The sequence below is a fragment of the Hydra vulgaris genome, chromosome 15, assembly GCF_038396675.1.
Source record: "Hydra vulgaris chromosome 15, alternate assembly HydraT2T_AEP".
Taxonomy (NCBI): Eukaryota; Metazoa; Cnidaria; class Hydrozoa; order Anthoathecata; family Hydridae; genus Hydra; species Hydra vulgaris.
The window spans coordinates 22,863,340-22,882,500 of NC_088934.1; the positions used below are offsets into that span (position 1 = coordinate 22,863,340).

The following is a 19,161-nucleotide window of genomic DNA, read 5'->3' on the forward strand; positions in this document are numbered from 1 at the left end:
AAATACTATAATGGGCACTGCTCTAAAGAGCTAGTGTATCTTGTTCCATCTATTAAAATTCATTCTCGTGTTATTTATCATTCAATTAAGTCTCATCCTTTAATCAAAGCCTATCCAGTCAGGCATAATTTCATATATCTCGTTGTAATTTTATTGCAAAGCATTCTGGGATGTCCTGCAGGATCTCAGAATTTTATAATATTAACTAGCGAATAGTTATTTTTGTATGTACCTAAAAGAATTTTGATCCAGGAAATACTTATCTCCTGTACAAGTTAGCTTTTTTAGAAGTCAATTAGAAATGAGTAAACGAGTCAATAAAGGAAAACGCTGGGCAGTTTGTGACAAAGTTTCGGCTTTGTGAATTCTGTTTCATAGCCCTCAAACTTTTAATGTCTTGTGAACAATATTCTGTTTACCAAGTCAAACCTGTTTATTATTATTTTTGTCCCGTGTATTTTCAGATCTTTAAGAAGGATTTTCTACTTAATTGTTTTCTTTATTAAAGTTACGTGCTGATGCAATGAATCCGCTTGATCCTAATGTCAGTTTTTTTATGAATAAAATGTCGTTAAAGCAGCATTTAGAGTATAATTGAAATTCTGACAGGGTTTATGGTTTAAAAAATGGAAAACTTTTAAATCAGGCTCTAGTAATTATGGTTAGAGTCTTGGCGAATAAACGGAAACAACCAATAGCTTATTTTTATAATAATTCAACAGTATCAACAGCTGACTTCTTTATTATGTGAAATCATTTCTAAGGTTCAAGAAACTGGTTTACACATTAGATGTGTAGTTTGTGATCAAGGATCTACAAATATAGCTGCTTTACGTTTGCTTGGGTTTTCCAATAATTTACCCTACTTTCCTAGTCCTTCCAATGACAAAAATATTCATTTATTTTTGATCCTCCGCATTTAGTAAAAAGTATCAGAAACAATTTACAAAGACATAACATTGACATTAATGACGAAATTGTTTGTTTGCAACACATCCAGTCTATGTATAATTTAGACAAAATTAACTTTATGCATCTAACGCCAAAACTAACAGATAGACACTTAGACCCTGTTCCTCTTTTATCTATGAAGGTCAAACTTGCCACTCAAGTTTTTAGTTATCAGGTTGCTTCTGCATGATATTACTGCTCTAATACAAATTTACTTCCTTTAAGTGTATTACCAACAGCAAGATTTGTTGAACGCATGGATACTTTATTCGATATATTGAATTCATATAAATTACATGCAGATAAAAACCAGCTCGTTGTGCTCTAACTTTAAAAGGAGCCAGTATTTCTCAGTTGGAAGAGTTAAAGCATTAGATTGAGAAATGGAAATTTTGTAATGTTAGAAGTCAAGCAAGTATATCATCTCATTGGGGTTTAAGTGTCACAATTAATAGTGTTCTAACCTTAAGTAGAGAGCTATTTTCTGAAGGTTTTCAGTTTGTTTGTACTTCTCGTTTTAATCAGGACTGCATTGAGAATTTTTTTTCCATTATTCAAAGCAAAGGTGGAATGACCGTCCAAATGTTAGACAAAATGATTTTATGAAGTGTTGTAATCAAACAACCACTAATTGTGGAATTTATGAAACAGAAAATAACATACTTAAAGGAATATCTTATTTTCATCCAGGATCATTTTATGTTTACTGGAAAAATTTTAATGCATCCAAAGGATCAAGCCCTTTTACACATGATTAGATAACTTATTCAAAAAGTTAAGTTAGGTGTGCTCTTTCTTAGTTCAGCTGACAATCCATCAGCTTTTCTGTCACTAGTTTGTGAAATGGAAACAACTTTTATGAAATTTATTGATAAATATCTTGAAAGAGATGGACTGGCCATGATTCTCATCAATAAAATTAAAAAAAAATTTCATTTTCAGTTTTTGCACAACCAACATAAAGAACATGCGCTTTATCTGAAAAAAAAAATTGTTCTGTTTTTTGTTATTACAAGAATTTTTTATTTCACAAAATTTTTAAACAGGAACATAAACCCACCCAATAAGTCAAATTGCAATTTCAAAAATATTGTACGCATTGCCTTTTGATATATTATGATATTATTTTTTCAATTTAATTCTTTGTAATGAGACTTTGTTATGTAATAATGTATAACATTAATAGCTTTTGTTAATGTATAATGTTAATAACTTTTATGTATAATAAAATACTTTTATGTTCTAAAAAAATTACACTAACTTTATGTTCTAAAAAACTTTTTTTCTTCTACAAAACGTTTTTTCTACATTTTTTCATTCTTATTGAAACATTCTAATGGTAATCTTAACAAAATTGATGTATCTTAATGTTACAAAATTGATATATCTTGAATACAAAATTGAGATATTTAGCAAAAAAGTTTAATTTAAAAAAAAAACTATTTGTGTTAGTTGCGGAAGAGGTCCGGCAGGACATCCCAGAATGCAATTTTGATCAATTAACAGGAGTTTCGCGAAGTGAATAGACTTTGCTTTTTACTGTGAATGTTCTTAAGTACTCCAAAAATTCATATTCAGCTAGTTTTTTTCCCTCAAACATCAGTTCTTTGGAATTTGCTTCCTTAATCTTGCTTTCCTTATTCATATAATTTGCAATCTTTTAAGTCGTCTGTTAATCTCAATCTTGCTTTATAAACTTCATCTTTTCTATTCCAGTAACTTCCAACTCTAATAGTGGTTGCTTGCAGCCTTGTTGAAAGTGAAAATGTTTTAAAAAAAAATGTTTAAAAAAACATTTATATATATATAAAAAGTATATTATGATAATTATGAGCAATATTAAATCAAAAACACATATACAATGATACACACTTATAAAGCAATTTGTAATATGAAGCAACTTGTAGTATGAAACAACTTGTAATATATATTTTTCTGTTATTGTTTTTTCTATAATGCTGAAAAGTATATTGAAGAACAGAATCTTTATATTGCCTAGGCATTTGCTTTTTATTGCTAAGCGGTTGTAGAACTTTTTATCATGGTTATTTTTCTATTAACTTAAATATATCAAAAGATCATACATACTTGGCTTTGCCAATTTTAATATGCTTTCATACTATAGTTAATCTAGGTATTTTTAAGATGTCTTGAATGGCAACAAATAATGTCAAATTAAATATCATTAAAAATACAGTGCTGGCCAATGAATTAGGAATTTAGAAGGATTTGATCATATCTAGCGTATTCAGTCTTACTTTGGCTATATAATTACATTCTACTTTTTGTTTATTACATAAGTTGCTGTCATAATACTTATTTTATTGTTTGTTGTCATGGACTTTTCAAATTTGTTGCTAAAATATGATTTTTTTTGTATTTTGTATAAAATTTGCTTTAGGTTCTTAAGGCACTTGATTGCGGTATTTGGCGATATCTGGTCATTAATTTTGGCGTCTTTTGTAGCTTAATTGTAATTTTACTTGTATTTTCGCTCATAAGTTATTACTTTGCTGTTATTGAAACAAGCTTCAAGTGGTAAGAGAGACACTATTTGACAGAAATGGGTAAGAAACAGGACATCAGCGTAGCAAAAAAAAGTGGAATAATAATTTTATTAGAAAATACTGCTCTTCTGAATTCCGAAATAGCTCGCAAGTTAGAAGCCTCGCATCAGACTTTTGGAAGAATTAGAAATAGGCTGTCCAAAGGCCAAGATGTCATAGCTACCAAGAGAGAAAATTGTAAAAGGGCTTCCAAGACTACCCCTAGGAATGATCGCGTTATTCTGAACTTGTGCCAAAAAGGACATAAGAAATCTTCTGTTGAATTAGCACAGGAATGGAATGGCATAATAGGACTTACAGTAAGCTCAAGAACTGCTAGAAGACGTTTGTTGAATTTCGGCTACAAGGCATACAAACCCACGAAGAAACCCAAGCTGACGGTTGCAATGAAGGAAAAGAGGCTGACATGGGCACGTCGACACACCGATTGGACCGAAGACGATTGGTCAAAGGTAAGCAGTTTACATACTCTTATGAAATTATTCAAAGCCAGAAACATATTGCCTAATTTATGGTGATAATAATACTTATTTTTTCATTAATTTTGTAGTTTTGTAATGTTATTATGTGTATTTTCCATATCATAAAATACGGTATGTAATACCGTACTGAGTACCGTTATTTTACAGGTTAATATTTGTTATTCAGGTGTGCTTCTCTTATGAGTCTATGCTGGAAGTCATGGCTGAGAAGGCACAATTTATTCGAAGGAAGAAGGAAGAGGCAAACCTCCCCGACTGTATCCTGGAAACTGTAAAACACCCACAAAAGATCATGTTTTGGAGTGATATTACTGTTGACGGACCAAGGCGTCTGTATTTTGTGGAAGGGATCATGCAACAGGACCAATACAAGAGAGTACTGGAAACACATCTCATACCACAAGTAAAAGAATGGTATCCACGTGGAGATGCAATATTCATGCAGGATGGAGCTCCATGCCACACATCCAAATCTGTGATGAAATTTCTGAAGGACCAGAAGATTCCTGTTCTAGAATGGCCAGGCAACAGTCCTGACCTCAACCCGATCGAGGGGCTGTGGAACAAGCTGAAGAGGGAAGTTCTGAAAACTGCATCTACTAACAAAAGAGAATTAACTGAAAAACTAATTAATACATGACACTACAGTGATCGTATCCGTCGTCTCTTTGTGGAATTTATCCAGTCGATGCCTCGTCGCGCTTTAGCCATTCTAAGAAATAAGGGTGGACACACCAAATATTAGGTAGCAAACTTAATGATCTTTCAGAATTTTGCATTTGTGACATTTTTTACATGGTGCTTCTATATTTAAGTCTTATTTAAGTCATTTTTAATGTTTATTTTTGGGTTGTTAAGTTATTCTTGTTGTTCTACTTTAATTTCTTGCAATAAATGTGATAATTCCTAATTCATTGGCCAGCACTGTATAAGATTATTAAACTACTGATTATTATTTTTCTACCTGAATGACCTTCACTTCCATACTCTAACCATGAAGAATGGTAGCGCACTATATTTGGATGATCTAAGTCAGAGAAAATGCGGACTTCTCTTAGTGTCTAGAAAAAAAGTTTGTCTAGAAAGTTTCTAGAAGCAAAGAAATATTTCTAAATGAAAACAATAGTGAAATGAAAATAAAAATGTTAGTTAGTAGTAGTTAAAAAATAGTAAAAAAAGTTTAAAAAAAATTTAAATTAATAATTTTATTTAAAAGTTTTACTTTACCTTAATACAATCTACTGGCTTTGCATCAATGAAAACAATTTTTTTAATTGCATAAAACTTTTCATCTAGAATATTTTTAGCTTTTACAACTTTTCCAAAGCCACCTTGACCCAACAAATCAACTTCACAAAATGATTCTTTATACCATGAATGAAGAGTAAATGATTTGCTTTTTCTTAAAATTAAAACCATTTGTAAATTTAAAAATTAAATATATAAACATTTGATTCTCTCAAGTCAAATGCAAACAAAGAAAACATTTTTAAATAAAAAAATTATAAAAATAATACAAAAAAATACCTTGAAAAAATATGCCATAGTTTTTCAGGATGCAAATTTGGAATGCCATTTGTCTAAAGACATTAAAACTCTTTTTAAAAATCGTCTTCTTTCTCCTCCAAGAGTGATTTATTTTGACAGAGTCAGTTGCAACTTCAAATATTGCAATTTAGGATTAAATTGCAAGTGAGCGGTAAAAAAATAAATATAAATATTATACTATGATGTCTACCACCAAATTAGACTGCTAATCATATTTTTGTCAGAAAATGTATTTTAAAAAAGTTTACAGTGAAAACTATGTTTTGCAGAGGTTGCAAAATTTATTTTAAAAAACTTGCTAATGTTAATTATCCTTTGCAGGACATAAAAAAATTTGATAAGTTTTTGATCCCTATTAAAAGTAGCAATCTAATTCATTTAAAAATAAATTTTGAAGTGTAAACAACACTTTGCAGCTGGCATTTGATTGGTTGCACTTGTTCTCCATTACATCAAGATTAGCGATTAACCAGAATTCTGTTTCGGTTTCAGTTAAAATTTCAATTTGAATCAATACCAAAATTTTGGTTTAGGTACTTTTTATAAATTCCATAAGAAACAAAATTTTGGTTGAAAAACATACGAAAAACCAAAATTTTAATTTTGTATTATTTTATCATTTCTAAACAAAATCAATTAAGCCCAGCATTCACAAATTTCTTAACATTTACTTAGTCAATAGAGTGTACCCATCTGCTTTTTAAAAATATCAAAATCGCCAATAATCAAACAATTACAATGCGCATAATCTTTTGAATCTTGTTTTGATAACATTTTGTTAAAAAAAAAAACTTGTTTTAAATAGAGTTTAAATAGAAAGTAAACAAGTATATATGGATGGTAATCTAGTTATTTTTACAGATTTATCTATGAATATTTTATTTTTTTACTTTTTATTTATGACTATTAATTTATTATTATAAGACGGAATGAAGTCATCAAAAAAATTAATAACAAATGTACAAAAATAATAAATATAAGTATAAATATAAATATAAAAATAAATATAAATATAAAAAACAAATGTAAAATTTCAATTTAGATAACATTTAATAATGAAACTAGTTTTGTTTAGCCAAAATTTTGGTATTAATTTTGGTAAAATGTTTGTCAAAATGTTTTTGTTTCTGTTTCCGTATTGTAACTAGTTTACCAGAAATTTCAGTTTATTTCACGTTTTGGTCAATCACTAATCAAGATTCAATAAGAGGTGATAAAACACAGATTTTTTTGATAAAAAAATATAAACTTTGACAAATTTATTTTCTATTACAAAAAAAAAAAAATTAGAAAAAAGAAGATAGCACTTAATACATAATATATAATAAAAAAGTAATCATAATATATAATAAGGCGACTAACATCTTTTTATTTAGGAGTTTGCCATAAAAAGTTATATTTAGCTCTTGCACAAAACAGAAGGACATTGGTCACCTTAAATATACGATTCTATAAAAACGAAATATAACATTCTATAATACTTGCATAAAATTATACAAATATGATTTTCTGATTGTCAGACAAAAATACTATGATATCTTATAAAAGACTCTGAGAACCTAAGCAAAATAGAGAAAACAAGCTTGGACTAAAATGACAATTTAAATTTTATTGACATTTATCTATTTTAAATTAAAAAAAAAATTAACCCCAAAACACTTTTTTAAACATTCAATTCAATATGAATACAACTTATCTTGACAGTTGGAGATCCCTTTAAAAATCTTTTACTGTAAAAATCAGCAATCAGCAATTTCTTTAAAGAAAATAAAAGATTACTAATCCGCTTCAGACAAGCAAAATTTACTATTCCCTAATTTAACACTTGTGATCATTGACTGAAAAGTTCTGTTATGCTTAAAAACTAAAAAAATCTGATATAGAATAAGTTATTGCCTAAACAATAGAGACAAATATTGAAAAACACAGATTAAATCTCCCATTTGATTGGATTTTGTACCTGTATCTTTAAAGTAAATTCAACCTATTTTTCGAAAAAAAGCATTAACAGTGATTATAATTGGTTAACATATTTTTCTTTAAGATATTAAAATGTTTGTTAGATATTTAATTTAAAGCAACCTATGTTATAAAATTATGTATTCAATATTTTATTATAAAAAATAATACGAAAGACATTGAAACCACAAAAAACACTGAAGAATACTTTACAGAATATATTATAGGCAACATTGTTTAAAAATATTATTAATTGCATAATAGAAGACCCAACACAAGATGCTATTTAAAAATTGTAACAGACCATACAGAAATCTGTTTAACACCATGGCCAGAATTTAATTAAAAAAATGCATTAAATATATAAAAACCTTTAATCTTGTAACAGCACCCATCATTAACTCTGTAAAAGCAGTATTGTATTTTTTTCGAATTACTTGTAATTCATCTGTATATGATAAATTTGGTATCAACTAAATAAAACAAAGCAAAATTTAAGTTAACAATAAAACAAAAAAAACAATAACAAATGTGAAATAGGGTACACAAGTATGGTATAAAAAAATGCTGTGGCACATTTTCTGATACTTTTCTGATTCTTTAATCAAACACAGGTAGTCTGCATAAAAATTTTTTAGATTCCTCAAAAAGTGCATTTTTTCTCAGTAAGTAAATTTAAAAACTTAACTTCCTAAGTATTTTTTATTTTCTTTACAGTTAAGCAAGTTTCAAAATCAAAAAATCAATTTATTATAAAAATATTTGGAGTCATTTATTTGTAATTATTTATAAATTGTTTAATTATATCATTTAGGTGTTTTGGATTTTTATTCCATTGCAATCTTTGATTTGATTGTTTTAACAAGCAAACAATTTATATTATTTACATGCCTGTGAAAAATGTCACAAATCAAAAAAGGAGAGGAAAAAGAAAGAAGTTAACCATAATGCTCTGCTGCTTAACTTGCCATTAAGCTACCTACCAAATAACCTACTAAAAAAACAAACAAATAAAAGCAAAGTTTTTTATCATTAATTGTATCTAATCTAACTGGAGTAAAAAAATTTAAACCAATCAAATCAAACTCTTTATTTTCTGTAAATATTTGACTTTTGAGAGAAGCATAGTTTAAATAGGTTCTTCTGAGAGAAGCATAGGTTTAAATCTAAAATGGCAAATACAAAAAGTTTGGACAACAGTAATTCAGGTTAAAAAGAAATTTAAACAACCACAAAAATGACTTTTTTAGAATATTCTAGCAGTTGTTTGACATTAGTGCAAAGTTACATGACTATTTTCAGAACATTTACAAAAATTTACACAGAGCTTGAAACTAGTTTTAAAAAACAATTGATAAATACAAGAGAATAAAAAAATATCAAGTACAAAAAGATTGATAGATACAAAAGAACGATTGATAACGATTGATAGATACAAAAGAACGATTGATAGATAAAAAAAAAGAATAGAAAAATACAAATATCAAGAACAGAAGATCAATAATTCAATAATCCACAATAACAAAGAGGAACTTTGAATTTCTCTGATAAGGAACTTACCTAAAAATATAAAATCTGAATCACAATCAATAAGTTTTTTTGGATTTAAAAAAATAAAGGAAAAATATAAAAATTTGTAACTGTAAATATGTAACTAAGCTAACATGAACATGAAATTTCCCCATGAATTTACTATAGCGTATACAGATAACAAATTGTTACCAGTTTTTTCTATATTTATAGCATCCATCGTTTTCAGAAAAAGAAGAAAAAAATGAAGAATAATAAATGAAAAGATTGCTGCTTCGTGCCAAACCCTCAGTCAATGGAGCAGCAATGCCTTTACGGCAACAGGCTATAAGATAGTCAATGTTATCAAAACACGCATTTATAATTATATATATATGCGCCCCTGAGATGCATAGTGGTATAAGTCACTCATATCTAGTTTTGAAATACAGAGGCGTTTAGTAGACATCATATCATAAATCATCAAACTGTTTTAGAGGAAGTAAACAAAAATAGCATCATTATCGATATCATTAGACTTATACCACTCTGCCATGTAATAGAATAAACAAAATGCTAACCATTGGTGGCAATAACTCAAAAAATTGAAAAAAGTGACTTATACCACTATGCATCTCATGGGCTCATATATATACATACATACATACATACATACATACATACATACATACATATATTTATATATGTTATGCATATAAAAGAAATTGAATAAAAATCAAAGAATTTTAGGAATAGGCATCTTGTTTATTATCAGTATTATCATCATGTCACTAATGTCATTCTGCATAAATGTTAAATCTAAGAAGTAAAAGAGTTTCTACATCTATCAGCCATCAGTTTGGTATCTGTAACAATGGTCTGTGGTCAATGACTATGGATATTTATTGAACATAAGGAAGCAAATACACAGTCATTAATTATATGACTTTTGAAAAGAAAGATGATTCAAGTGGAGCATTTATTGTATCGATTTACTACATACCATCTATGCATTCCAGTTCCTGAGTTATCAAAAACCTCTGTTCAAGCAATAGTTGATTGGAGGACTGTTCATAGAAGCATTTTATTCAGTTAGTTAGTAAGTATAATGTGACCAACAACAACATGGAAAGCAATATTTGTTTGATTGAAAACTATGTTCACAGTTTACACAAAAAGAATAAAAGACAGAACCTTTTTTTTTGTAGAAATGAAAGATAACAAAATATATATAAATATAATAAAAGTTAACAAAAGATAACATAAGATGACAAAATATAACAAAAGATAACAAAAGATGATAAAAGATAACAAAAGATAAAAAATAACATAAGATGACAAAATATAACAAAAGATAAAAGATAACAAAAGATAAACAAAAAAGAACAAAAAAAGATAAACAAAAAAGAGCAAAAAAAGATAAAAAAAAGAAGATAAAAACTAAAAGGATGATTGACAAATAGTTTTTTGTAAAAAAAATATTTAAAAAAATCTTAATTTTTTATTTTTTCAAGATTAAACAAGAATTTACTCATAAATATAACAAGTTAAATAAAAAAATGTCAATAATAATAAATGTTAATCATAAAGTTTCATAAAGTCATAAAGTCATAAAGTTTAACCAATTCTCAATAATACAAAAATTACATGAAGCACTTCCAACAAACATCAATTTTGCATTTAACTTACTAAAAAAAAAAGTTTTACCCTGCAAAATTTAAAAAATCTTCAAGTCATTCAGTATTTTATAATGCACTTATAATTTACTATAACTTTATAAAATACGCAATCAAGATTCAGAACACTAGAATTTATGCTGCTCATATTCATGTTCATATGCCTTATCATGTTCCCAAATGATAAAAGCCATGCAAAAAATTAAGTTGTTTAAAATTTATAAACCTACATTTATACACAACATTAATATTTTTATAAGTTGGTTTCATATATATTTGTGAAGAATTGTGTGATTAATTTTCATAGTTTTTTTGGTTAAAAAGACAACAAAATCAACAACTATGTGATAGAACCAGTTATTATTACAAAATCAACAGCTATGTAATAGAACCAGTTATATTCTGTATTACAAAATCAACAACTATGTAACAAAACAAGTTATTCTGTATTAGAAAACCAACTATTATCTAACAGAACTAGTTATACTGTATTACAAAATCAACAGCTTAAAAAATGAGACTTTTTCTAAAAAAAAATTTTATGAAGAATGTGAATGTGAATGTTTGCTTTCAATACCACACATACTAATCTTAATCAAAAAGTTTTTATCAACAATACATAAAACTTTCAAATGTATTTTTGTTAGAACTTTTGCAAACACGTTTAAATTTTAGAAATAATCACATTTAAATACAAATCTCAAACCTCTTCATTTCTAATGAGACTATTGTAAAACTAAAAGAACTGGTAACCAAAACAAATAGTACATAGTATGAACTTATAACTCATACCATAAAGTACCATAGTATGAACTTATAACTTCATCTAAATAAATGATCTGACCCTTTAAAAACTTATATGGAGGGTATTTATAAAGAATGTTTTAGCGCAGCCGTATTTTTATTGATACAATTTTCAAAAGCTCTGAATTTTCTCGTCAAGTTTTACGCCAAATTAAAGTTACTTAATTTGAATCATTTATTTAAAAGCCACAGGATTTAAACCCCCATTTTTCAATTACCATTCTGTTAGACATTATGACTTGTTTGGAGTTTGCTTTGTGTAACACTCTTGCATTTCTTATTTTAAGTGAATTTAATGAAAACCTCAACTTTTTATTAAATTTAAAAAAAAGGTTTAATGGTTAACATGTTTCTTCTTCACATGTGTTTATTAAACCAAGACTAAACTCAGACTATTTTTATCTTAAATAATATTAAAAAAACTTTAAACATGTTAATGAACATTTTTAACTAATAATATAAATTAATATTACATTTTAAAACTTGATAAAATAATAATTGCACTAAAATTTCAAAGAAAAAAAAGCTTGCAAACAAAAAGCATTTGAAAAGTAATTTTTATTAACTTTTAAATGAATTAATTGCTATGCTTGAACAAATTTGAGAAAAAACCAAAAAAAGAAATGAAAAAATGAATGAACTTTTTTAAATAAAACTTGTCAAACTTGAAAAAGCACAATAAATTGTATGGTGTCATAAAGCAAAGATAAGTTAGCTTATGTGTCGGCATTTCTGAATGTTGACCTGAATTTCACAGGCTACTGTTATTTAAAATTAAAGTTAATCAAAAGTTGCTGCTATTTAAAAGCTGTTATTTTAAAATAAAGTTAATTAAAACTGCACCAACATATATTAAAAAACTTGAAGAAAACTAATTCTTAAATAATTTGTCTACATATAAACATAATTCTATTATTTAAGGGTTTACCCTAATGTGAATTTATCCTAGAATTTAGGTTTAACCCAAAATACAAAGAGTCTATCATGGAGTCAAAGACCCCATGATAGACTCTTTGTACTTTGGTACCATGATAGACAAAGAGTCTATCGTGGTAACTTATCCTTATCTAAAGATAAATTCATTAAAAATTTTAATGCATGCAATGCAAATCATCAAAAAAAAAAATACTCCAGAAAAAAATGTGAATTTCTTTTTAAATGAACTAAAAAGAAATTTAATATTAAGACTTCTTTACCTTCATTCTTGATAAATGTTCACAAACAACTAGGAAGAAAAAAAAAACTACAGTAATACTCAACAAGTATGAACAACAAAATTTATTTATGTAAAAACAAAAAAAAACTATATATATATGTATATATATATATGTGTATATATACATACATATATATATATATATATATATATATATATATATATATATATATATATATATATATATATATATATATATATATATATATATATATATATATATATATATATATATATATATATATATATATATATATATATACAGTGCTTCCAGAAAGTATTAGCGCACTCATATTTTTTTTACCTAAGGGAACTTCAAATGAGTGTAATTCGAAAGCAATAAAAGGCTGATTGATAATTTTTTTTTAACTTATTCATAAAATAAAGCAGAAATACTAATTGTCAAATATATAAAGGATATTTCTTTATTATTATCTTGAACTTAATTAGAATACAACAAGAGTGATAAAAACAATATTAAAAAAGTGTGCAAAAGTATTAGCGCACTTACAGTTTTTCAAAGATGGTAAGAAAGTTTAATATTTTATGTGACCACCTTTGTTTTTAAGGCATGCTAAGACTCTGCGCGGCATAGAATCTATAAGTTTTCTAATTAATTCTTGTGGCAGGGTATTCCACAACTCTTGCATCTGCGTTTTGAACTACACCAAGTTAGTAGGCTTGCTTTTTTGTAATTTGCATTCCATCCAACTCCAAAGATTCTCAATAGGATTTAAATCAGGTGAGCGAGCGGGCCAAGGCATTAAATTAAACCATTTTTTTTCCATGTATTGCTTTATTGAGCGTGCTGTGTGGCAAGGAGCGTTATCTTGTTGAAATTGCCAGATGGAGTTTGCCTTGAAAACGTCCATTGATGGCTTTAAATAACCTTCTAATATCTCTCTATATCGATGTTGATTAAGGCGATCAGTGTAAAGATGCGCCAGTCCATTGGTAGATCCAGCAATGCAGCCCTAAATGCTAATTGAACCTCCTCCTCTTTGAACTCTTGACATAAAAAAATAAATAAGTTTTAAAAAATTAATAAGTTCAAAATTTGACTTGTCCGAGAAAATTACCTTTCTCCATTGCTCTACAGTCCATGCAGCTCTCTCCTTGCACCATTTTCTTTGCTTGTGACAGTCTTTGATACTTAATAGTGGCTTCTTTGTTGCAAGGTATGAATTGAGAAGTTTTTTCTTCATAAGCTTGCTAATTGTTGATCGGCTTACTTAATGTGCACCCAACACTGTATTCAGGTCTGAGACAAAGTCGGCTATGCTTATGTTTGGGTTGCGTCTAGCAAGCATAATTGCTTTATTTTCGTCCCTTTCTGACATTTTTTTGGGACGACCAGAGCGACTTTTGTCTTTGACTGTTCCAAACTCATTATAGTTTTTAAGCGTTGTTCTAACGCTGCATTCACTGATTTCAAGTTGACGTCCAATATCTTGATTGCTTAGACCACTTTTGTTCAGGCCAACAACTTGCCACTTTGTTTCAATTGTTATGCTCCTTAAACCTATATTTTTGTTGTTGCAATTTTAAAGTATTAACTAACTGTATTTCAAATGATATTTCCGCCACTTCAATTTATTCTTCTTACATTTTTTATTGACTATTAATATAAGTTTTTCTCAAATGAATTAAACAAGTGTGCTAATACATTTTAAATGAGTGCGCTAATACTTTTGCACGCTTTGTTTCAGACATTTTTCCGAGTAATCATTAAACTTTTAATTAACTCATAAAAAAAACAAGCAGGTTGACAATATTTGACATTATAATTAAATTTAATTGGTTTTACCTTTCATTTAAAAAAAAAACTAGTTCAAAATTAAAATTACTTTACAATTTATACTGATTTGAAGTTGTCTATAATAAAAAAATTACGAGTGCGCTAATACTTTCTGGAAGCACTGTATATATATATATATATATATATATATATATATATATATATATATACACACACACACTTAATTCCAATAACTCGAACCTCCAAGGGAAAGTGTTTGACTTAATGAATGTTCGACTAAAGGGAATTTGCATTAAATTGAATTTTGGTTAAAATGAAAAATAAGTTCAAGTGAAGGCGATTTTTCTTTATTCAATACTAAAGTATAAAGATTAAATATACACCATTATTTTTGTTGCACAACAAAACGCAGCTTTAACACAGCTTTGATTAGTTAAAGTGCTTATTTTTTGACCTTTATATTTTCTGAATAAATGTCCTCTAAACGATATTAAAACAATATTTAAATATTCCGAAAAAAAAAGTTTTAGGCTTAACCTAAAATTGCTGAATGCATATGTAAATTGCTGTTTTGTATGTAAAATGCAAGCTGTGTAATTAACAAGACCTACTAATAAAAATGTGAAAAATGTTTCAATAAAAGAAGTTGTTTTGTATCCACGCTGTACACTTAAAAAATAACATTCGAAAAAGTTTGGCAACACAATGACTTCCTTATTATTTGGTTGTCTAAAAGCTGGCGGTACTTTTTATTTAAACTATAAAGAAAGTTATTTAATCAAATAATTGCTTTTTTAGCAATATTTTTTTATGATTTATTTTGTGACAGTTTTATATAACATTATTTTACATCTGAAATTGAATACATTTAAAGTTTACATCTGATCTATTCTATTCAAAATAGATCAGATTCAAATACAATGAAAAATTTTAAAAATTAGACTGTGTTATTTGCTTTATATGGAATGCTTATTTATATGCTTTATATGGAATGACTTCTAAAAAAAAATTCAATTAAATTATTGAATTATTTTGATTTCTTTATTTGTTATACAAAAAGTTTAAGTTTGAAGTTGCTGAAAGGGTTCAAAAAAATGGTTAGCTATACGTGTCAAATATGTTGGTGTATTTTACAAAAAGAGTACTGACTAGGTGGATTTAGAACTAAATGTAACTAAGATCCTTAAATGATTAGAATGATTCATAAACTCATCATCAAAGAGCAGTTATTATTGTTATTGACAGGTTAATGACTTTGGTTTGAATTTGATTGTTGACATACTTGGGTGTGTTTCTGATGATGCATTAGTTATGAAAAAAATGGAACATGAAATGGGTATTAATCGCCAACTTTTTATTATTGCCATGGAACTTATCTTGTATTATGTGATTTTCTTTATAACAAAAAGTTTAACAATTGAAACAACTTGAGAAGAACTATCAATGATGAGAGGAATGAAAATAAACAAGCTGATTCTGATTTTGATGAGGAAAATGACAAATACTGATCAACTTTAATCAAGTATATAAAAGGCAACAATTGATTTAACCATATAGTGACACTATAGATGTGTAAAAGATGACAATATAGCTTACGCCATATATGTTGCTATAGAATTAAAAGCTTATCATAAACAATGAAAATGTTTATCAAAAAATTTTAGTCTAAAAATTTTTAGATATTATGAACTTTAGTTTTTTCAAAATACATCCTGTTTGTTTGTTAAAACTGATTTTTTTAACTGATCAACCTTGACCAGCAAGAATTCATTTTGGGAGTTGTCAAAACAATAATTTTAACCTACCATATGAATTCTTTCATTTTAGGAGGTCAAAAAAAGTCTTTTAACAGCTGCCTAAAATAAAACATTTTTCAAGCAGTCATTGACTATAAATTGTCTATTACTTTGTACACTGCCAGTTTATTGACAACTGTGGTATTTTTTGATCAAAGGTTCATAAAATATTCAAGCTGTTTAGAAAATCACCACTTATAAATGATACTCTTTAAAATATATATAGAAAAGATTAAGAGAAAAAGCTAAGCTCTATTCTGTATACTAAAACAAGATGAAATTCTGTAATAAGTCAAAACAATTCTTGGATTTTAAAATTTTTATGAGAAAAGTTCTTTTTGATATATCCATTTGATTTAAAAAAAATATATATAATGCATCTCTGATATTGATGGCTCTTGATGTTGAGTTAAACGTCTTGATGTTGAGTTAAATGTTATGGGAAAAAGAGACTGTGTTAAAATATCATGTTTTACTGTTGTCTTAGAGAAAATTAGCAAAAGAAGAAACTATATTGCTTGTTTACCTTAATATTTTAATTAATCCGGATGACTATAAATCTGATTTAGAACTACCCGATATTTTTTAAAAATACCTGAATAAAAATTTTTGAAACAGAAGTACATGTAGCACAAGTACCGTATAAGAAGAAGTATATTTATTTCTACACGACAATAACCTAATGAAAACTCAACTAGAAGTAGAAACAGCATTTAAGTTTGACTTTTAATCGACTAATAATGTGGATCTAATAAGGTAAAAAAACTAAAGCTAAAGAGTTAGCAGAAATTGTATTACAACTTCACCAATAGGAAGAACTAAAGGATAGCACAAACTAGTGTTCTCTGTAATAAATGAATTAAAAAAATAACTTTATCTGATAACTATATTAAAAGGTTTAAAGTTCTCCATTATTGACAAATTGTTTTGAAATTATTTTTTACTTATTAATTAAAAGTTTAAAATTAAAAGAAATGTTCTTGATGATTAACAAGTATCATACATTAGTTAATGATTTAGAAATTTCTAGATTATGATATTAAATACTAATACATACTTACACTTAAACAACTGCCTACTTGATTCTTCATTTGTACAATAAAATGTGCAAATATGTTCAAGTAATGAGACAAGCATCATATGATTTGCTGGTTGGTAGTCAATTGCAGGAGCCAAGTCCATAAAAGATGATGAAGAACTTGATGAACATGATAAAAAATCATCTAGTGGTTAAAAAGTGTAAAAATTTTAAAAACCTGTAATAAAGTTGAACATTATTAACTATAAAGATTTTTATTTTATTGAAAAAGCAATTTTATCTACATATGAAAACAAATGCATAAAACCATGTTGCACAAAAAACCTTGGTAATGTATATAAATGAAACATATAGAACTTTGTAAATGCATTTTCAATACATTTCAAATTATAAACTTAGATAATATATAAAACAACAAACCATGAAAATCATCATATCTTTCAAATCCAATGGATGAATACTTGGATAAAGTATGTGACATTTTTCCTTTTCATTGATAATGAAGAGAGTTCTATTTTTTCATTGGTAATTAGAAACTTTCTGTTTTATAATAAAGTTCAAAGTTAAACTACACAGAAAGAAATTGCTGTTTTTATTTTATTTTGTTGTAAATATAAAATGTGTTGCAAATAAAACTATATTTTATTAATTTAAAAAAAAAAAAATTTAATGAAAGCACTTAATAAATAATACATGCAATAAAACAGACATGTGCTTATTAAACATTGTATTTTGATTTATTTTCAAAGAATTAAATATAAAACTCTATTAATTTTTAAGATAACTTATCTGTTTAAATAAAATTTATTCACTTCTAGTTCTTAAATTTATATAAACCATTTTTTTATACTTGAATATTTTCTATTAAAAAACCATTTTTTTATACTTGAATATTTTCTATTAAAAAAAAAAAAAAAAGCATAAAAACAAAAACTATCAACTCATTAACTCAAAAACTATCAACTATCAAAACAAAAACTATCAACCATTCATTTTAAGTAAAAATAATATTTAAAAAAAGAACTTTATTTAGCTATAACATTTTTGTATGCACAATCTTTCTTCAAGCTTTAGATCTGGGTGCCAAAAATCAACAATTAACAAAATTCGACTTTTTAGTCTACTTTTTGAAGTATATTGCACAGAATGCATAAAACTGTCATCAAACAAAGCTGCTTTGCCGGATTCCCATTCTACTTTTTTTCCAGCTACAATAAGTTCACATTTATCACCTGGCTCTAGTTTAGGAATAGATAATGCCAACTGACAACGAAGTCTAGTGTTTGTTGGTCCTGTATGTTCAGCTATGAATGTATTTGGATAAACAATAGAAAAAAAAGAATAACCAAAAAAACAACCCTCAAGAATATTTTTGCATTGTTTTAATACGGAAGAAGTTTTTTGAAAAAGGTTTGTCATTTTTAAATTTTGAACACCTTGATTATATAAAAAAATTTTGGACCATTGAGAAGATACATATTTGTTATTGGAATCTTCTAGCAAATAATATTCCTGCAAAAAATACATTGCATTTTCTTCTAATTTTTTAATATCAGATCTATAGGAATCTGGCAAATCTTCAATAGACCATACACTACATGCTTTTAAATTCTCAACATACAGAACATATTTTGATTTAGTCAAAGAAGAAAAAACCGCAGCTTCAATTCTTTTGAGATTTTTATTTTTAGAATATGTTTTTTGAAAGATACTTTGTGCTTGTTCAATGATAAATACATTTTTGCAACATCTTATGCAATCAGATGATTCACATAGTTCATTGGTGGTTTTTACAACTTCTCTTTTGTAAAATTTCCAGATCCATTTCATAAAAATAATCAAAACTAAAACAACC

General features: G+C 27.0%; 2 protein-coding genes across 2 annotated transcripts in view; both read right to left on the bottom strand.

Annotated features, from left to right (window-relative positions):
* LOC136072101 (probable serine/threonine-protein kinase DDB_G0268642) overlaps positions 1-17,879 on the bottom strand; it is a 56,777-nt gene extending 38,898 nt beyond the window's left edge. The window contains exons 1-7 of the mRNA XM_065820395.1: positions 17,727-17,879; positions 17,329-17,490; positions 12,693-12,721; positions 7,879-7,980; positions 5,528-5,580; positions 5,228-5,402; positions 4,965-5,061 (exon numbers count right to left, since the gene is read on the bottom strand). Of these exons, the coding sequence (XP_065676467.1) occupies positions 4,965-5,061; positions 5,228-5,402; positions 5,528-5,580; positions 7,879-7,980; positions 12,693-12,721; positions 17,329-17,490; positions 17,727-17,787 (679 nt within the window). The 5' untranslated portion in view covers positions 17,788-17,879. The remainder of the gene's footprint in view (positions 1-4,964; positions 5,062-5,227; positions 5,403-5,527; positions 5,581-7,878; positions 7,981-12,692; positions 12,722-17,328; positions 17,491-17,726) is intronic.
* A 437-nt stretch (positions 17,880-18,316) lies between these two features.
* The window catches only part of LOC136092480 (aspartate beta-hydroxylase domain-containing protein 2-like), a 1,598-nt gene continuing 753 nt past the window's right edge, over positions 18,317-19,161 (bottom strand). Inside the window, exon 2 of the mRNA XM_065820778.1 lies at positions 18,317-19,161. This exon is cut by the window's right edge and continues 83 nt beyond it. Within this exon, the coding sequence (XP_065676850.1) occupies positions 18,336-19,161 (826 nt within the window). The 3' untranslated portion in view covers positions 18,317-18,335.